Below are 20,133 nucleotides of genomic sequence, written 5' to 3' on the forward strand. Positions count from 1 at the left end.
ACCAGCCTCAGAAATTGCAGGTCAACAGCAGCTCAGATTAGAGACCAGGTCAATGCCACACAGAGTTCTAGCAGCAGACACATCTCTACAACAACTGTTAAGAGGAGACTTTGTGCAGCAGGCCTTCATGGTAAAATAGCTGCTAGGAAACCACTGCTAAGGACAGGCAACAAGAAGAAGAGACTTGTTTGGGCTAAAGAACACAAGGAATGGACATTAGACCAGTGGAAATCTGTGCTTTGGTCTGATGAGTCCAAATTTGAGATCTTTGGTTCCAACCACCGTGTCTTTGTGCGATGCAGAAAAGGTGAACGGATGGACTCTACATGCCTGGTTCCCACCGTGAAGCATGGAGGAGGAGGTGTGATGGTGTGGGGGTGCTTTGCAGGTGACACTGTTGGGGATTTATTCAAAATTGAAGGCATACTGAACAAGCATGGCTACCACAGCATCTTGCAGCGGCATGCTATTCCATCCGGTTTGTGTTTTGTTGGACTAACATTTATTATTCAACAGGACAATGACCCCAAACACACCTCCAGGCTGTGTAAGGGCTATTTGACCAAGAAGGAGAGTGATGGGGAGCTACGCCAGATGACCTGGCCTTCACAGTCACCAGACCTGAACCCAATCGAGATGGTTTGGGGTGAGCTGGACCGCAGAGCGAAGGCAAAAGGGCCAACAAGTGCTAAGCATCTCTGGGAACTCCTTCAAGATTGTTGGAAGACCATTCCCGGTGATTACCTCTTGAAGCTCATCAAGAGAATGCCAAGAGTGTGCAAAGCAGTCATCAAAGCAAAAGGTGGCTACTTTGAAGAACCTATAATATAAGACATAATTTCAGTTGTTTGACCCTTTGTTGTTAAGTATATAATTCCACATGTGTTAATTCATAGTTTTGATGCCTTCAGTGTGAATGCTCAATTTTCCTAGACATTAAAAATACAGAAAAATTTTTAAATGAGGTGTGTCCAAACTTTTGGACTGTACTGTATATTAGACTGTGACGTTTTCTGTTCCTTCACTCCCATTAATTGGAGTTAATACAGGACTGAAGTGTCTGTAATGTGACCACCCATGGGAAGTTTTGAAAAATAAAAATTGTACAGATAAAAGAGTTTTAAAACAAAGCAAACCTCTCATATCTCATCTATAAATATATAAATATCGTATTAACCCTTCCCTGACATGTGACGTTTCAGACAGTTTAACTCATACCACAGTCAATAGCGACTGCAGCATGTAAGTGGTCAGAGAGAAGGATGATCTCTCTATCTCCCCATCAGCCCCTCCATGAAGAAATCATTGGGTTGTTTATGGGCTGATGGGGAGATTACTAAAATGTCAATACAATAGTATTGCAGTGTATTGTACGTGCATTCTAGTGGTCACAGGTTCAAGTTCCTAGTGGTGAAAAAATTCTTAAATGTTAAACATCTTAATAAAAAAAAATTGTGATTCTTCCTTTTTTAATTCTATAAATAAAATTAAATAAATAAAACATATTTGAGATCAACGCATCCATTAATGTCTGAACTTTTAAAATAAATTATTTAATCTTTGTGATAAACGCTTTAAAAAAAACATAAAAAACACTAAATAAATGTAATATAATAATAACTGTAATTATCCTTGGAACAGAATAAACATTTAATTTTTTACTGTAAAAATGAAATCCCACAACAAATATTCTTTTTTTTTACGGCTATTTCACCCCCAGAAAATGGCTCTTGGAACATAGGATAAAAAAAAAACAAAAGAGGAAAAAAGCAACAGAAAGAAGAAGCAAATATTGTTTGTAACCTGGAGATGTATTACTATTTCTGAACTGTGGTTACCACCATACTAGTTTTACCTTTTGCTCCTGGACCGAAAAATCTTCTGTTGTTTCTACATCCAAGAAGTTTCTGCTCCTTGAACCATTCGATATCCCCACTGGGCGGTTTATTACAAGGGAAAGAAACGTGCTTTCCAACTTCAGCTAGGATTTTTACACGGAGCGCTGACGAGAGACCTGAAACAAAATAGCAATGAGTTAATATTTAATTTTTCTAATATTTTTGGTAACTTCAAGCCGACACCCTGAGCCCTCTGTGCTTGAGGGGTCCCTGAAAAGCTTAGAATGGGGTATACAGGAGGCCCACGTAACTATAGAATGGCAGGGAGTTACAGCTGACACTTGTAGTTTCCATCCACTATTTAAAAAGACACATCTGCAGGTTTTTCTCAATATCTGACATGAAATCAGAATAAACCTTTCCCATTTTAGAACATTTAGGATAATCATAATTATTAATACTTGTCAAATGCCAGAATAATGAGAGAGCGAGAATGATTTAAGGCCCAAGATGGGAAATATAAGTAACAGGATAGGGTCATTTTTATTACTTAATGAAAAGGCAAAACTTTACATACACTAAGATTACTATACCGTTAAACAATTATGGACTGGACATGATGATGTCATGTGTTTGGAAGCTTCTGATTTTGCTCTGTTTTTTTGGCAACATCTGAGTCAATTAGAGACACACCTGTGGATGTATTTTAATGCACACCTGAAACCAGGGCCAGTTTTAGAGAAAGTGGTGCCCTGGGCAAACTTTTAAAGTGGGGCCCCAAATGCTCACATATTCCACATCACACAAACATTTCAGCTGTATTTACAGGTGCAGAGTTCAAGCCGTTAAACACACGTGATCGACGACATTAAAGTTGTTCGACACTTGTTCCCAAGTTTCTTTACACCGACTGAGGAAGAATGATGGGGACAGATAGTCTTCAATACAGTATAATGCAGCTCCCCATGGTCCTTGATAGAGTATAATGCAGCCCCCTCAGGGTATAGTGCATCCCCCCTCATAGAGTATACTGCAGCCCCTTCAGAGTATATTGCAGCCCCCCCCTCAGAGTATACTGCAGCTATCCACACACACAGTATAATGCAGCTCCACTCCACACACAGTATAGTGCATCTCCCCCCAACACACAGTATAGAGCAGCTCCCTCCCAAACACACAGTATAGTGCAGCTCCCCCAACACACAGTATAGAGCAGCTCCCTCCCAAACACACAGTATAGTGCAGCTCCCCAAAACATAGTATAGTGAAGCTCCCCCAATATACAGTATAGTGCAGCTCCTCAACACACAGTATAGTGCAGATCCCCAACACACAGTATAGAGCAGCTCCCTCCCAAACACACAGTATAGTGCAGCTCCCCAACACACAGTATAGAGCAGCTCCCTCTAAAACACACAGTATAGTGCAGCTCCCCAACACATAGTATAGTGCAGATCCCCAATACACAGTATAGTGCAGCTCCTCAACACACAGTATAGTGCAGATCCCCAACACACAGTATAGTGCAGCTCCACCCAACACACAATATAGTGCAGCTCGCCCAACACACAGTATAGCGCATCTCCCCCAACACACAGTATGGTGCAGCTCCCCAATACACAGTATAGTGCAGCTCCCCAACACACAGTATAGTGCAGATCCCCAACACACATTATAGTGCATCTCCCCAACACACAATATAGTGCAGCTCCCCCAACACACAGTATAGTGCATCTCCCCCAACACACAGTATGGTGCAGCTCCCCAACACACAGTATAGTGCAGCACCCACCAACAAACAGTATAGTGCGGCTCCCCCAACACACAGTACAGTGCAGACACACACACAATAAGGCATACACACACTCGCACAATACTCGCCCCTCCTCCTTGTTCCACGTTCTGCTCCAGGCTCTGCTGCTCTGGTCTCATTGACTCCACTGCTGGTATAGCGTAGTGCACGATGAAGTGATGTGATTGCATGTCTGCTGAGTCACAGGCAGGGGGAGTGATGGGAGAGGGAGTGTCAGCTGACACTCTCTCCTCCACCCACGCTTTCAACTGTATCAGCATCTATGATGCCGATAAGTTGAATCAGTGATGGGGAGGTGGCGCCAGGCACCTCAACGGCCATGTGGTGTGCTGCTATTAGTGGAACGCCACTGGCTTAGCTGGGGGCCCCTGGAGGAGTGGAGGCCCTAGGCAGCTGCCTGGTCTGCCTGCCCCTAACGCCGGCCATGCCTGAAACACACTGCTTCTTTGTGTAGCATCATAGGAAAGTCTCAAGAAATCAGCCAAGATATCAGGAAAAAATTGTGGCCTTGCACAAGTCTAGCTCATCCTTGGGTACAATTTTAAGATACCTGAAGGTGCCTCGTTTATCTGTACAAGCAATTATACTCAAGTACAAACAAAATGGGAATGTCCAGCCATCATACTGCTCAGGAAGGAGACGAGTTCTGTGTCCCAGAGATGAAAGTGCTTTGGTCTGACATGTGCATATCAACCCAAGGACAAAAGCAAAAGACCTTATGAAGATGATGACGGAAGCTGGTAAGAGTGTGTCAATATCCACAGTGAAACGAATACTATATCACCATGGGCTGAAAGGCCGCTCTGCCAGGAAGAAGCCATTAGTCCAAAAAAAAAACATTAAAAAGCCAGATTAATGTTTGCAAATGTGCACAGGAACAAAGACCTTAATTTTTTGAGACATGTCCTATGGTCTGATTAAACTAAAATTGAACTTTTTGGGCATAATGACCATGATTACGTTTGGAGGAATAAGCGAGAAGCTTGGAAACCTAAGAACACCATCCCAACTGTGAAACACGGTGGTGGCAGCATAATGTTGTGAGGTTGTTTTGCTGCAGGAGGGACTGGTGCACTTCACAAAATAGATGGCATCATGAGAAAAGAAGATTATGTGGCAACACTGAAGAAGCATCTCAAGGCATCAGTCAGGAAGTTAAAGCTTGGGCGTAAATGGGTCTTCCAAATGGACAATGACCTGAAGCATACTGCCAAAATGGTAACAAAGTGGCTTCAGGATAACAAAGTCAATGATCTGGAGCGGCCATCACAAAGCCCTGATCTCAATCCTATTGAAAATGTATAGGCAAAGACTGGTGTGAGCAAGGCGACCAACAATCCTTGATCAGTTACAACAGTTTTGTCAGGAAGAATGGGCCCGAATTCCAACCAACTATTGTGAGAAGCTTGTGGAAGAATATCCCAAACATCTGACCCAAGTCATTCAGTTTAAGGGCAATGGGACCAAATACTAATGAAATAGATGGAAACTTTTGAGTTTGCAGTTAGTAATAAAAATGCCGTAAAACATTCTCTCTCTCTCTCATTATTCTGGCATTTGGAAAATATTAATAATTATGGTAATCCTAATTGACTTAAAACGGGAAAGGTTTATTCTGATTTCATGTCAGATATTGAGAAAAACCTGCAGATGTGTCTTTATATAGTGGATGGAAACTTCTGGTTTCAACTGTATGTACGACGTGACGACTTCATACTTACATGTTTTGAGATATAGGACGATAAAGCAGAATCCATATAATTTTTTCTTCATGGCACAAAGATGAAATGACTTTGTAAACTTTTTCTGTTGATCTGCAATGTGGCTGCAATTCGTTCCAATGTTCTGTAGATAGAAGAAGATTAATGCATAAGATACTTGATATTATCTCTTCCTACTATCATAAGGGCTGGACCGAGGTCTGTAAATGTCTTTGTGTGAAACATACAGTACAGACCAAAAGTTTGGACACACCTTCTCATTTAAAGATTTTTCTGTATTTTCATGACTATGAAAATTGTACATTCACACTGAAGGCATCAAAACTATGAACTAACACATGTGGAATTATACACTTAACAAAAAAGTGTGGTCAGGTTTAATAAGTGGGATTTCCTGCCTTATAAATGGGGTTGGGACCATCAGTTGTGTTGTGCAGAAGTCTGGTGGATACACAGCTGATAGTCCTACTCGATAGATAGAATTTGTATTATGGCAAGAAAAAAGCAGCTAAGTAAAGAAAAAAGAGTTGCCATCATTACTTTAAGAAATGAAGGTCAGTCAGTCCGAAAAATTGGGAAAACTTTGAAAGTGTCCCCAAGTGCAGTGGCAAAAACCATCAAGTGCTACAAAGAAACTGGCTCACATGAGGACCGCCCCAGGAAAGGAAGACCAAGAGTCACCTCTGCTTCTGAGGATAAGTTTATCCGAGTCACCAGCCTCAGAAATCGCAGGTTAACAGCAGCTCAGATTAGAGACCAGGTCAATGCCACACAGAGTTCTAGCAGCAGACACATCTCTACAACAACTGTTAAGAGGAGACTTTGGGCAGCAGGCCTTCATGGTAAAATAGCTGCGAGGAAACCACTGCTAAGGACAGGCAACAAGAAGAAGAGACTTGTTTGGGCTAAAGAACACAAGGAATGGACATTAGACCAGTGGAAATCTGTGCTTTGGTCTGATGAGTCCAAATTTGAGATCTTTGGTTCCAACCACCGTGTCTTTGTGTGACGCAGAAAATTTGAACGGATGGACTCTACATGCCTGGTTCCCACTGTGAAGCATGGAGGAGGAGGAGGTGTGATGGTGTGGGGGGCTTTGCAGGTGACACTGTTGGGGATTTATTCATAATTGAAGGCATACTGAACCAGCATGGCTACCACAGCATCTTGCAGCGGCATGCTATTCCATCCGGTTTGCATTTATTTGGACCATCATTTATTTTTCAACAGGACAATGACCCCAAACACACCTCCAGGCTGTGTAAGGGCTATTTGACCAAGAATGAGAGTGATGGGGTGCTACGCCAGATGACCTGGCCTCCACAGTCACCAGACCTGAACCCAATCGAGATGGTTTGGGGTGAGCTGGACCGCAGAGTGAAGGCAAAAGGGCCAACAAGTGCTAAGCATCTCTGGGAACTCCTTCAAGATTGTTGGAAGACCATTCCGGTGACTACCTCTTGAAGCTCATCAAGAGAATGCCAAGAGTGTGCAAAGCAGTCATCAAAGCAAAAGGTGGCTACTTTGAAGAACCTAGAATATAAGACATAATTTCAGTTGTTTCACACTTTTTTGTTAAGTATATAATTCCACATGTGTTAATTCATAGTTTTGATGCCTTCACTGTGAATTTACAATTTTCATAGTCACGAAAATACAGAAAAATCTTTAAATGAGAAGGTGTGTCCAAACTTTTGGTCTGTACTGTACATGAGTGGGGAGCAGACAGCGCTCACATTTTTGGGATAGACACAATTAGACTGTAAATACTGCTATATACTAACCAGATTATCTTCTGTACTTAATTAATGCTACATTTGAGTGCTGATTTACACCATACAGTGCCCACATAATACTGTCATATGATGCCTGTGTAATAGTGCAATACAGTGCCCACATAATACTGTCATATGAAGCCTATGTAATAGTGCTAAACAGTGCCCACATAATACTGGCCAATGATTTCTATATAATAGTGCTATACAGTAACCACGTAATACTGTCATATGATGTCTACATTCTTTTACTGTACAGTGCCCCCATAATACTGTCCAATGATTTATATATAATAGTGTTATACTGTGCCCAAATAATACTGTCCAGGGATTTCTATATAAAATACTGCTATACAATACCCACATCATACTGTCATATGATGCCTACATAATAGCACTATAATATGCCCACATAATACTGGCATATGATTACTTTTTCCCAGAAAAAGATTGCAATTGCGCATATTTTGTTATACACGTGCTCAGTTCATTTGTGTGTAGAACAACACAAAAAAACAGGAAAAAGGAAAATTGGCATCATTTCCGACAAAACCCTCAAAATGGGCCGGACAAAATTGTTGTCATCTTTCCAAAATTGTGGGCAAACAACTTTGTTTCAAGCATGTGATGCTACTTCAAACTCACCTGTGGCAAGTAACAGGTGTGGGCAATATGAAATTCACACCACAAACTGGATAAAATGGGGAGAAGTTGACTAAATCTTTGCATTGTGTTTCTGTGTGTGCCACACTAAGCATGGAGAACACAAAGAGGAGAAGAGAACTGTCTGAGGACCTGAGAGAAGAAGTTGAAAAATATCAACAATCTCAAGGTTACAAGTCCATCGCCAGAGATCTTGATGTTCCTCCAATACTCAAGAAGTTTACAAGCCATGACACTGTAGCTAATCTCCGTGGACGTGGACGGCAGAAAACAATTGATGAAAGGTTATAACGCAGGATAGTCCGGATGGTGGATAAACAGCCCTAATCAAGTTCCAAAGAAATTCAAGTTGTCCTGCAGGCTCAGGAGGAGTCAGTGTTAGCGCGAGCTATCCGTCCACATGTGAATGAAATTAAACGCTATAGCAGGAAACCAAGGAGGACGCCACTGCTGACACAGAGACATAAAAGCGCTGAAAAAAGAGCATGCACTGCACCTCCAAAAAATCATACATTGATCTAAAGGCGCTAAGCAAAAATATATATAAATGAATATGAGGTTCTTAGTTTAACATTCTGATCAGACTGCATGAAGCCCACTGTCACTTCACGGAAAACTTCTTAGTGGGTCCTAACTTATATTGCTGTAAAGGGCGGCGTCGTGCGCCAACCACAGCAGCATCGACAATGCACCAGTAGGGCGGACTGCCTGGTGCCTCACGCGCCCATGTTGCAAGACTGAGTCCCCATGACTCCAGACCACACTGTCCCACCAGCACAAAACCACAGCAACAGTAGCCGCTACACAGCACCTTTCATTTGGTCTTGGTGCTGTGTGGCAGCCACTGTTGCTGTGGTTTTGTAAACAATTTGTATAGCCAGTCGAGTCCTTCAGTTCTTGTTTGAGCGATTTTCCTCCATTCTTCCTTGGAGAATTCCTCCAGTTCTGTGAGATTCCTGGGGCATCTTGCTTCCTCTGCTATTTTGCGGTCTAGCTACAGATTTTCAATGATGTTCAGATCAGGGGACTGTGAGGGCCATTGTAAAACCTTCAGCTTGTGCCTTTTGAGGTCATCTGTTGTGGATTTTGACATGTTTAGGATCATTATCCATTTGTAGAAGCCATCCTCTTCCTCTCTTCAACTTCACCTTTTTTTACACATGGTGTTATGTTTGCATCAAGAATGTGTTAACATTTCATTGAATCCATTCTTCCCTCTACCCGTGAAATGTTGGCTGCACCACAACCCCAAAGCATGATTGATCCACCTCCATGCTTAATGGTTGACGAGATGTTCTTTTCCTGAAATTCTGTACCCTTTTTTCTCCACACACATCTTTGATCATTATGGCCATAGACTTCTATTTTAACTTTATCGGTCCACAGGACTTGTTTCCAACCTGCATCAGGCTTGATTAGATGTTCTTTTACATACATCTGATTCTGATTTTTATGGTGAGGGTGCAGGAGAGTTTTTCCTCTGATGACTCTTCCATGAAGGCCATATTTGTGCAGGTGTCTCTGAACAGTAGAACAATGTACCACAACTCTAGAGTCTGCTAAATCTTTCTGAAGGTCTTATACAGTCAAGCAAGGTTCTGATTTGTCTTTCTAGCAATCCTATGAGCAGCTCTCACTGAAATTTTGCTTGGTCTTCCAGACCTTATCTTGACCTTCTCTGTTCCTGATAATTGCCATTTCTTAATTACATTTCGAACTGAGGAAAGGGCAACTTGAAAACACTTTGCTCTCTTCTTATAGCCTTCTCCTGACTTGTGGGCCTCCACCATTCTCATATTAAGAATGCTAGGCAGCTGCTTAGAAGAACCCATGGCTGCTGTTTTAGGCACAAGGTTAGAGGAGACTGGGTTTTTCCAAACAGGGAATTTGCATCACCTGGCCATTCTTAACAATGATAGTGAAGAAGCCATAACCCGAACAGGCTAATTAAGGTCTGAAACCTTGGTCAAAGCTATCTGATCACACAAATCTCCAAGTGTGCACAAACTTTTGCATCAGCCCATATTCCTTTTTGGAATTTTTAACTGTTTACAATAGCAGTAATTTTGATATGGGGTGGCCAAACTTTTACATGCCACTGTATTCTGATCTACAATGCCCACAAAAAAGCTGTCATATAATGTCCAAATAATAGTGCTATACAGTGCCCACATAATACTGTCATATAATGTCTACGTAATAGTGCTATACAGTATCCACATACTGTAATACTATCATAAGATTTCCACATATTAGTGCTATTTGGTGCCCACATAATACTGTCATATAATGTCCACATAATAGCCCCATACAGTGCCCACATAATACTGTAATACTGTCATATGATGTCCACATAATAGTGCAATACGGTGCCCATATAATACTGTCATATGATGTCCACATAATTGTGGTGCCCACAATACTGTCATATGATGTCCACATAACAGTGCTATACAGTACCCACATACTGTAATACTGTCATATGTCCACATAATAGTGCTATACAGTACCCACATACTGTAATACTGTCATATGATGTCTACATAATAGTGCTATACAATAAATACAGAATAGCAACAGATATACAGTGTCTAGATTCTATCACATTTAGTCCCATGACATAAAACACACAGACCTATAAAGACTAAGTTCAGTGGACCTCTTATAGTGGGGAAAATTGGGTATTGGAGGTCACTAATTGAGAAGGACCCCAGTAATGTCCCCCAGGGGGATCAGAATGTTTTATAGAACTATTAAACTAAAGAAGTGAAATATTTGTTTACATGAGAACATGCGTCCTTCATCCTAGACGTACACGTATGAATGTACACGTGAAGCAAGACTCAGATACACCCGAGATACACTATGAATTCCCTTCATAGAAGATAAGAGAAGGAGATAAATGGTCTGATGTGGTTTGTGGGCTTCATCTGCCCCCAGCTTCCGCACTCGGTGTCCTATGTCTCCGTACACGGGGGATTCACATCAAATCTAAATTTCCTGCAGAAGCGGGGCGACCACAAGTAAAAGTGAAGGAGCAGAGAAGGTGTGCAAGGCATAACCATAAAAAAGTGAATCAATATGTGAAAAGAAATTATAGTATTATATTGTTATTACACATTAATAATATACAATATATGAATCCTGAAAATCATCTCCATGGCTACTTTGGTTCTGTCTCGAAAAGCCAGAATGCAGAGACGTCTATGTACGAGGGGCTTCTTCTCTGGTGGACCAATCTGGTTCATGGATAGGCACAAATGTGACTGGCAGCCATGTAATAAATACAGCTTTCCTGAGGTATATTTGGAGTCAGCTCAGCCCAAAGAACAACGTTATAAGTCAACGAGGTCCATCAGATGCTGCTGGTCCTCTTTGTACGAAGAGTCCAGATAAGGCTTAGACAGCCATCACTTCGTGGGTCACTGCTCCTATTGTAGATTGTCATTCGCAAGCATTTCACAGTAAGAAGATCTAGATGTTTCTCAGAATCTGGAGAAGACACATGAAAGCTAGAAGTTGATGGAATGTGGACCAGAAATATTCTAGTCCTCTATCTTCTGTCGCCTCATTGAGAAGAAAGCATCGATGTGGGTACCTGACCTGTTACCACCACTGAAGAGCACCCGGTCATACACATATTCATGTGTCACCTCATAGAGATATGGAAATCTAAGAACTAGAAGCTTAAAGAGTAAATAACTTTCCTTTTTAGTTTATTTAACAATCAACCAGTCTTTGCAAAGTTCTGAATCTTTGTAATATACTTAATCACCTCATTTATCTTTCTTTTCCCCCAAACTATAAGCTGTTTTATCTGCCTGGTTCATGCACTTACAGTAGCTGATTTGAACCTCAGATTTAACAAATATCCCTACTCGATTCTGAGCTTCTCTTCTCCCCTCCTGCTCAGACAGGGTGATATGGCGTCTGAGCAGGGAGGAGAGGAGCAGAGAACCTCACACTGGAGTACGGATTTTTGGAACAACTGCAGTTCAAATCATCGGCCCCAAGTGCATGAATCAGGCCATAAAAACAGCACTTTCAGCATGGAGATTGAGGGGGAAAAGGAAGCAAAATAAGGTAATGGAGTGTATTACAAAGATTCAGAACTTTGCAAATGCTGATCAATAATTAAATATAAAAGTTTAGTTACTCTTCAAAAAATGACCGTCCTTTTTTAGGAAACTTTCTCCAGTCTCAGATGAGAACAGCGTTTGCTGAGCGTTTCTTCTGCTTTGTTTTAGTCGAGTGGGAGTCTTGGCACCAACCAAGGCTTCTGACATAAGTTTTTTAAACAAGCTCTTAACTGGTGAAGGTGAGGAAGAATTATAGTTCGAACACTTTCAGAGTTGGCTTCTAGGGACCACTGAGCCAACAAAAGACTTAAGGAAGAATGAGATCTTGGCTAAAGAACCCTTTGTCTCCATATCCTCCTGCTTCTGTTCTAGAGCTCAACACTATGCAGAACTACAGCTTTAGCAGAGAGGTTTAGTAGGTGGCCGAGGTCTTATAAGAAGAACTTGGATGAGGACTCCAATTTGCTTTATCTAGGGGTCCCTTTCTTAGTGTATGCCACGCTTTCCCCTTTCCTTGTCTGTTTCATGTTATGGTGGGAGTGGAGAAATCATATGTAAATGGATCATTCATCACCAACGATGGAGGACGATAACATGTTTTCCTGTTCCTTATATCTTATTTTACACCCGAAGCTTCGTCGAGAATTTATTTTTGCCTCGAGGGGTCTTGGTTGCAATGAAAGCTGTGACTTTTGGAAGCGATGGGTAAATCAGAGCGTAGCTTTGGCAAACCTCAAACCTGCTAGAAGCCCACCACATCCCTCCAGAAGAAATCTTCTCATCCACCCCCAGAGGCATTAAAAATAGATGAATGTCAGCTGATTCATCTACGTATGAACATGATGTACACTGGCGCCCATCTATTTTCATACTTAAGCCTATTTTTCAGAAATAAAACACATTCACTAATAAAAGCCTCACACCTATAACTTGAAGGGGTTGTCCACTACTAGGAAAACCCCTTCTTGATGAAAATGTTTGGCCCTGATAAAATAATAAAGCCTATACTCGCCTCCCATGCTGGCACCGTTCCCACGTTGTCGGCACTCGGTCTCTCAGGGCTCACATGCTGTTGTTGTGACATGTGACGCCGGCACCCAATCAGCGCTGGCGTCACTGTCTCCGCCTTTGGACAAATAGAACATGAACAGGAAGTCCGGGCTGGAGCTGATCTTGGACTTCCTCTTCCTGCTCACTTCGTCAGAAGGCGGAGACAGTGACGCCTGTGCTGATTGGATGCCATCGTCACGTGTCACAACAACAGCACGGGAGCACCGGGAGAGCAAGTGACGACACCGTGGGAACGGTGCCAGCACGGGAGGCGAGTATAGGCTTTATTATTTTATCGGTGCTAAGCGAGGGGTATGAGAGGAAGTTGTCCAAGTAGTGGACAACTTCTTTAAAGGGAACCTGTCATCTCGTTTTCCAGCAGTGCCACCTCATTGATAGGGCTTGTAATAACGTTTTGAGCAATCCTTTTATTACAGCCCTTCAGCCTTGGAAAATACACTTTGAAGTTGTCTGATGGATGATCTTGCCGGAACCCCCATTGTGCATTCACATCTCCTACATCATCCACACAGCATTAGCAGGCACAGAGGAAGCCGCGATACTTGTCCGAAGAACCATTGGGTCACTCGGCACAGGGTCAGACAATTTCAAAGTGTTTCTTAAAACTTATATGAGACTGCATTAAAAGGGTTGTTAGACATTTATTACAAGATGGCCTCAGTTTTCATAGGGAAAAGCTGATGACATTCACTTTAATCATATGCTGCAAAAGAGCGCTTCTCCAGAAGGAAGAAAACGGTCTAATGCCACCTATAGGGCATGTGCACAAAACGTCTTAAATACGCGCGGCAGTGGTTTTCCTTTTTATTGAAGTGTCTTGATTCCAATCTATTGCGCAGTTTTTTTGCCACAGTCTTTGTCTCCTTTTACATTATGTATAACATATCAGAAGCAGAAGGCGCCTGAAGAATGGACCGATCAATTCTTTTAAGCTCTTCTTGGCCTTTGAAGCCTGATATGGTTAAAAAGAAGCTTGAGGACTCTGAAAACATGACAGAAAGACATTTCTGCATTGCAGTGTATGAGTTCATTATTTTTAGAAGCACTTTTTCTGGTGGGTTTCGGAGCAGACACATCTGAAAAACAGGTTGTGTTATATCTACTCTTAGTAGATAGAACCAGCACCTTCTACCCTTAGTAGATAGAACCAGCACCTTCTATCCTTAGTAAATATAACCAGAACCTTCTACTCTTACTATATAGAACCAGCACCTTCTATCCTTAATAGATAGAACCATCACCTTCTATCCTTAGTAAATATAACCAGCACCTTCTATCCTTAGTAGATAGTACCAGCACCTTCTATCCTTAGTAAATATAACCAGCACCTTCTATTCTTAGTAGATAGAACCGGCACCTTCTACCCTTAGTAAATATAATCAGAACCTTCTACCCTTAGTAGATTAGTAGATAGAATCAGCATTTTCTACCCTTAGTAAATATAATCAGAACCTTCTACTCTTAGTAGATAGAACCATCACCTTCTACCCTCAGTAGACAGAACCAGCACCTTCTACCCTTAGTAGATAGAACCAGTACCTTCTACCCTTAGTAGATAAAACCAGCACCTTCTATCCTTAGTAAATATAACCAGCACCTTCTACCCTTAGTAGATAGAATCAGCACCTTCTACCCTTAGTAGATATAACCATCACCTTCTACCCTCAGTAGACAGAACCAGCATCTTATACCCTTAGTAAATAGAACCAGCATCTTATACCCTTAGTAGATAGAACCAGCACCTTCTACCCTTAGTAAATATAACCAGCACCTTCTACCCTTAGTAGATAGAACCAGAACCTTCTACTCTTAGTAGATAGAACCAGCACCTTCTACCCTTAGTATATAGAACCAGCACAGTCTACACTTAGTAGATAAAACCAGCACCGTCTAGCCTCAGTGGATAGAACCAGCGCCTTCTACCCTTAGTAGATAGAACCAGCACCTATCAACAGTAACTTTGTGCAGTTTTAGTCACGTTCTACTAGGTAAAAAAACGCAAGAGAGCTGGAGAAAAGGCAGAATCAGGAGGCAAACACACACTAGGACTCCACTGTCATCAAGCACAATGTTGCTTGAGCAATGTCAGCCACGTGGCCTGTAACCCCTTTCGGTTTCAGTTATCTGTATGAATCTCTGTATCAGCCATTGCCTAGAAGGGGGCTGGCTCAGTTATACAAATGAGCCAGTCATCCAGACCCCTGCATACAAGTCACTGACAATGGGGAAGGGGGGAGCTTTCTCCTGCACTGAACAAGTGCAGACATTAATATACTGGGAGCCAGCACTGGCACCAATAGCAGGACATGATAATGAATGTAGATTCATAACTTTTATTCATTGCCAGCTTAAAAAATTATGGGGAACTGAAACACAAAATTTAGATGGAAGTTGCAAAGCATTTTTTATAAACATTCTTGATCTAAAACTGTGACAGTATTTAAAAAAAACATTAATTCTACAGCGGTATTGAAATCCAGAAATAATATATGATATTCTGACAACACAGCATGGCCTCAGAAACATGGATGACCAGAAAACTCAAGACTAAAGAAAAATAATAGATAAAATCACTGACTGTATATGAATATATGAATGTATGAATTCTCACGCTGTGATGTGTATGTATGGTGCAAGGATGTGTTCTCTGCGAGTGGTGGTGAGCTCCTGGCATTTTATATGTTTAGATCTATTGCGATTTTGAATTATTTCCAAATAAAAAGGTTAACCCAAATCAGACGTGTGTGCCATCGTAATACAGACGTAATCCAGCACAGTGGCTCAGTGGTTAGCACTGCGGCCTTCCAGCACTGGGGTTCTGGGTTCAAATCTCCAAGGACAACATCTGCAAGGAGTTTGTATGTTCTCCCCATGTTTGCGTCGGTTTCCTCCGTGTTCTTCTGTATCCTCCCCCTTCCAAAGACATCCTGATAGGGAATTTAGATTGTGAGCCCCAATGGGGTCAGCAATGATAATGTTAGTAAAGCACTGTGGAATTAATGGTACTATATAAATGAGTAAAATAAATAAAAATAGTATAATACTACTCCTATGCTTCCTAAGGCAGGGGTCACACTGGCGAGTGCGATGCGAGTAACTTGCGCGAGTCTCTTGCATAAAATACCCGGCATTGCCGCCGGCACTCAGGATCGGAGTGTACAGCTGCATATATTTCTATATGCAGGAATATAACTATTATATTACTGTCCCCTATATACAACAATATAACTACTATAATACTGCTCCTATGTAAAGAATATAACTACAATAATACTGCCTGTATGTACAAGAATATAACTACTATAATACTGCCCCTATATACAAGAATATAACTACTATAATACTGCCCCTATGTACAAGAATATAACTACTATAATACTGCCCTCTATGTACAAGAATATAACTACTATAATACTGCCCCTATGTACAAGAATATAACTACTATAATACTGCTCCTATATACAAGAATATAACTACTATAATACTGCCCCTATGTACAAGAATATAACTACTATAATACTGCCCTCTATGTACAAGAATATAACTACTATAATACTGCCCCTATGTACAAGAATATAACTACTATAATACTGCCCCTATGTACAGGAATATAACTACTATAATACTGCTCCTATGTACAAGAATATAACTACTATAATACTGCCCCTATGTACAAGTATATAACTACTATAATACTGCCTCTATGTACAAGAATACAACTACTATAATACTGCCCCTATGTACTGTACAAGAATATAACTACTATAATACTGCTCCTATATACAAGAATATAACTACTATAATACTGCCCCTATGTACAAGAATATAACTACTATAATACTGCCCTCTATGTACAAGAATATAACTACTATAATACTGCTCCTATGTACAAGAATATAACTACTATAATACTGCCCCTATGTACAGGAATATAACTACTATAATACTGCTCCTATGTACAAGAATATAACTACTATAATACTGCCCCTATGTACAGGAATATAGCTACTATAATACTGCCCCTATGTACAAGAATATAACTACTATAATACTGCTCCTATGTACAAGAATATAACTACTATCATACTGCACCTATGTACAAGAATATAACTACTATAATACTGCCCCTATGTACAGGAATATAAATACTATAATACTGCTCCTATGTACAAGAATATAACTACTATAATACTGCCCTCTATGTACAAGAATATAACTACTATAATACTGCTCCTATGTACAAGAATATAACTACTATAATACTGCCCCTATGTACAAGAATATAACTACTATAATACTGCCCCTATTTACAAGACTATAACTGATATAATACTTCGGATATAGGCAGGAGGGCTCTACAAGAGACAATCCAGGTATGATTTCCTGAGCTCAATGTTTTAGATGCCGAAGCGTTTGTGAGTTACATCCATGCAAGATAAAACATCATCATAAAGGATTCTTCTTTTAATCCTGAAGACATAGAAGGTTTCTTATATATGAGATAAAAGCAGCTTTCTCAGCAGGAAGGAGTGGGAGAGAAGAGTATGAGACAGATTTTTCAAACCTCCCCCTGATCCAGAAGACCCTTCAGAAAATAACAAGTTTTTATGTATATAGTATTTATTGTTGAGCAGCGTTAGTTTTTATGTCACATTCTGCTACCAGTGAGAACGTAATCTTTGGATCATTAAAACTCACAAGGAATCTGCAGTGACAGCGACCATAATATTATCATATTGTTGTATATCCCTGCACAACATATTGATCTAACCTTCCATTTATAATTTTAGCCTTCAACCGATTTTACATTTAATGAGCGATTTCAGTTTGTATAAATATTCAAATAGATGGTCTTGTTATTTGTATAAGGAAACAGGTCTGCTACAATATTCTAATGTATTCTTAATGTCACAGCCATCATGCCTCAGTACCAGAAGCTGTCCTTCTAAGCATTGCCAAGCCTGTTTAGCTCCAGCCCCGACAGAACATATTATACCAGCACTAACTAATAAATTCAGCAGTCAAGTTTTAGCCTGCCAAACTAAAAAAATACTGCCCCTATGTGCAAGAATTAACTACTATAATGCTGCTCCTATTTACAATAATATAACTACTATAATACTGCCTCTATGTACAAGAATATAACTACTATAATACTGCTCCTATGTACAAGAATATAACTACTATAATACTGCTCCTATGTACATGAATATAACTACTATAATACTGCCCCTATGTACAAGAATATAACTACTATAATACTGCCCCTATGTACAAGAATATAACTACTATAATACTGCCCCTATGTACAAGAATATAACTACTATAATACTGCCCCTATGTACAAGAATATAACTACTATAATACTGCCCCTATGTACAAGAATATAACTACTATAATACTGCCTCTATGTACAAGAATATAACTACTATAATACTGCTCCTATATACAAGAATATAACTACTATAATACTGCTCCTATATACAAGAATATAACTACTATAATACTGCTCTTATATACAAGAATATAACTACTATAATACTGCCCCTATGTACAAGAATATAACTACTATAATACTGCCCCTATGTACAAGAATATAACTACTATAATACTGCTCCTATGTACAAGAATATAACTACTATAATACTGCTCCTATATACAAGAATATAACTACTATAATACTGCTCCTATATACAAGAATATAACTACTATAATACTGCTCCTATGTGCAAGAATATAACTACTATAATACTGCCCCTATGTACAGGAATATAACTACTATAATACTGCTCCCTATGTACAAGAATATAACTACTACAATACTGCTCATATGTACAAGAATATAACTACTATAATACTGCTCCTATGTACAAGAATATAACTACTATAATACTGCTCCTATGTACAGGAATATAACTACTATAATACTGCTCCTATGTACAAGAATATAACTACTATAATACTGCCCCTATGTACAAGAATATAACTACTATAATACTGCCCCTATGTACAAGAATATAACTACTATAATACTGCTCCTATGTACAGGAATATAACTACTATTATTATCAGGCCCAGCAGTTTGACAGCTCGCTCTGCACAGATGTGCTTTAGAGACCGGTGCTCACTGTTGCTGCTTCTTTCACGTCCTCTTGAATGAAAGTCTGTGGCTGCTGTGAGGAATAAGTACCTTTTCTCCCAGTAGACACGCTTTTGTTATGGCGGCTTGGCAGCATTGTTACGCTATTACCTACAGAATAACACTGTATCTGCGGATAAACAGCTTTTTCCGAGGTGACAGGTTCCCGCTGAGTGTGAATTCTTTGAATGATTAATTGTGTGGAGGATTTACCTCGGTGTCGTCATCACACTGATGAGCTGAGCTCCAGCGTTTCTCCATATATGATGTGTAGATCTTCGGGTTCAGCCATCAGTGGCAGCGAGGGATTCTCTACAGTCATCATTTTACTCTGTGAGTCACAGACACCTACAGACAGTCGTCACCGGCGAGGTCTAATAATAGTGGAATCACTCAAGGTAAGAACTTTTCACCAAGTTTTTCTTCTTCTTGTTTTGCATTAGATCACCAGATAGGATTTCTTCTGGGACAAGTCCTAGTAGACAGGACTTCTCCACTCTTGGAGCACCACCACTTTTCCTGATATTAGACGCAGTCTTCAAGGGGTGTTCCCATCTTTTTATGGCACTTCCACCCCTGGGACCTCCCATCTAGCTCAAAAATGAGGCCCTATCACAGGCTAAACATGATTGCTAATTTGCAGATTTCCTACAGAAGAGAATGGAGAGAGCAGTTCAGTTTGGTGTCAATGCCCAAAAATAAGGTGCGGTCACTCTGTAAGGGTAAAACAACTCTTCTAGAAAACCGTACATAATAACATTTATTGGAACAGGCTTTTTATATTTTTGGGGGGACTGAGTGCGCTAGAACCCTGCAGCTCTCCTATACTTGGGCAGAGAACCTGCAATCATGTGATCGCCTGATCCTAATGAAGCAATGGCAAAGGAGAAGACAGAATCGGTAATTATTTTTATTATTAATAGTATTTATTTATATAGCACCATTAATTCCACGGTGCTGTACACGTGAAAAGGGGTTACATACAGGTTTATAGATAACAGTAAACAAATTTACAATGACAGACTGGTACTGAG

At 40.4% G+C, this 20,133-nt stretch overlaps 1 protein-coding gene across 1 annotated transcript in view; it reads right to left on the bottom strand.

Moving 5' to 3' along the window:
* The window catches only part of CD4 (CD4 molecule), a 36,465-nt gene extending 16,783 nt beyond the window's left edge, over window positions 1-19,682 (bottom strand). Inside the window, exons 1-3 of the mRNA XM_077257027.1 lie at window positions 19,313-19,682; window positions 5,373-5,496; window positions 1,856-2,014 (exon numbers count right to left, since the gene is read on the bottom strand). Of these exons, the coding sequence (XP_077113142.1) occupies window positions 1,856-2,014; window positions 5,373-5,496; window positions 19,313-19,360 (331 nt within the window). The 5' untranslated portion in view covers window positions 19,361-19,682. The remainder of the gene's footprint in view (window positions 1-1,855; window positions 2,015-5,372; window positions 5,497-19,312) is intronic.
* Window positions 19,683-20,133: the final 451 nt, after the last annotated feature.

Source organism: Ranitomeya variabilis, chromosome 4 (assembly GCF_051348905.1).
Source record: "Ranitomeya variabilis isolate aRanVar5 chromosome 4, aRanVar5.hap1, whole genome shotgun sequence".
Taxonomy (NCBI): domain Eukaryota; kingdom Metazoa; phylum Chordata; class Amphibia; order Anura; family Dendrobatidae; genus Ranitomeya; species Ranitomeya variabilis.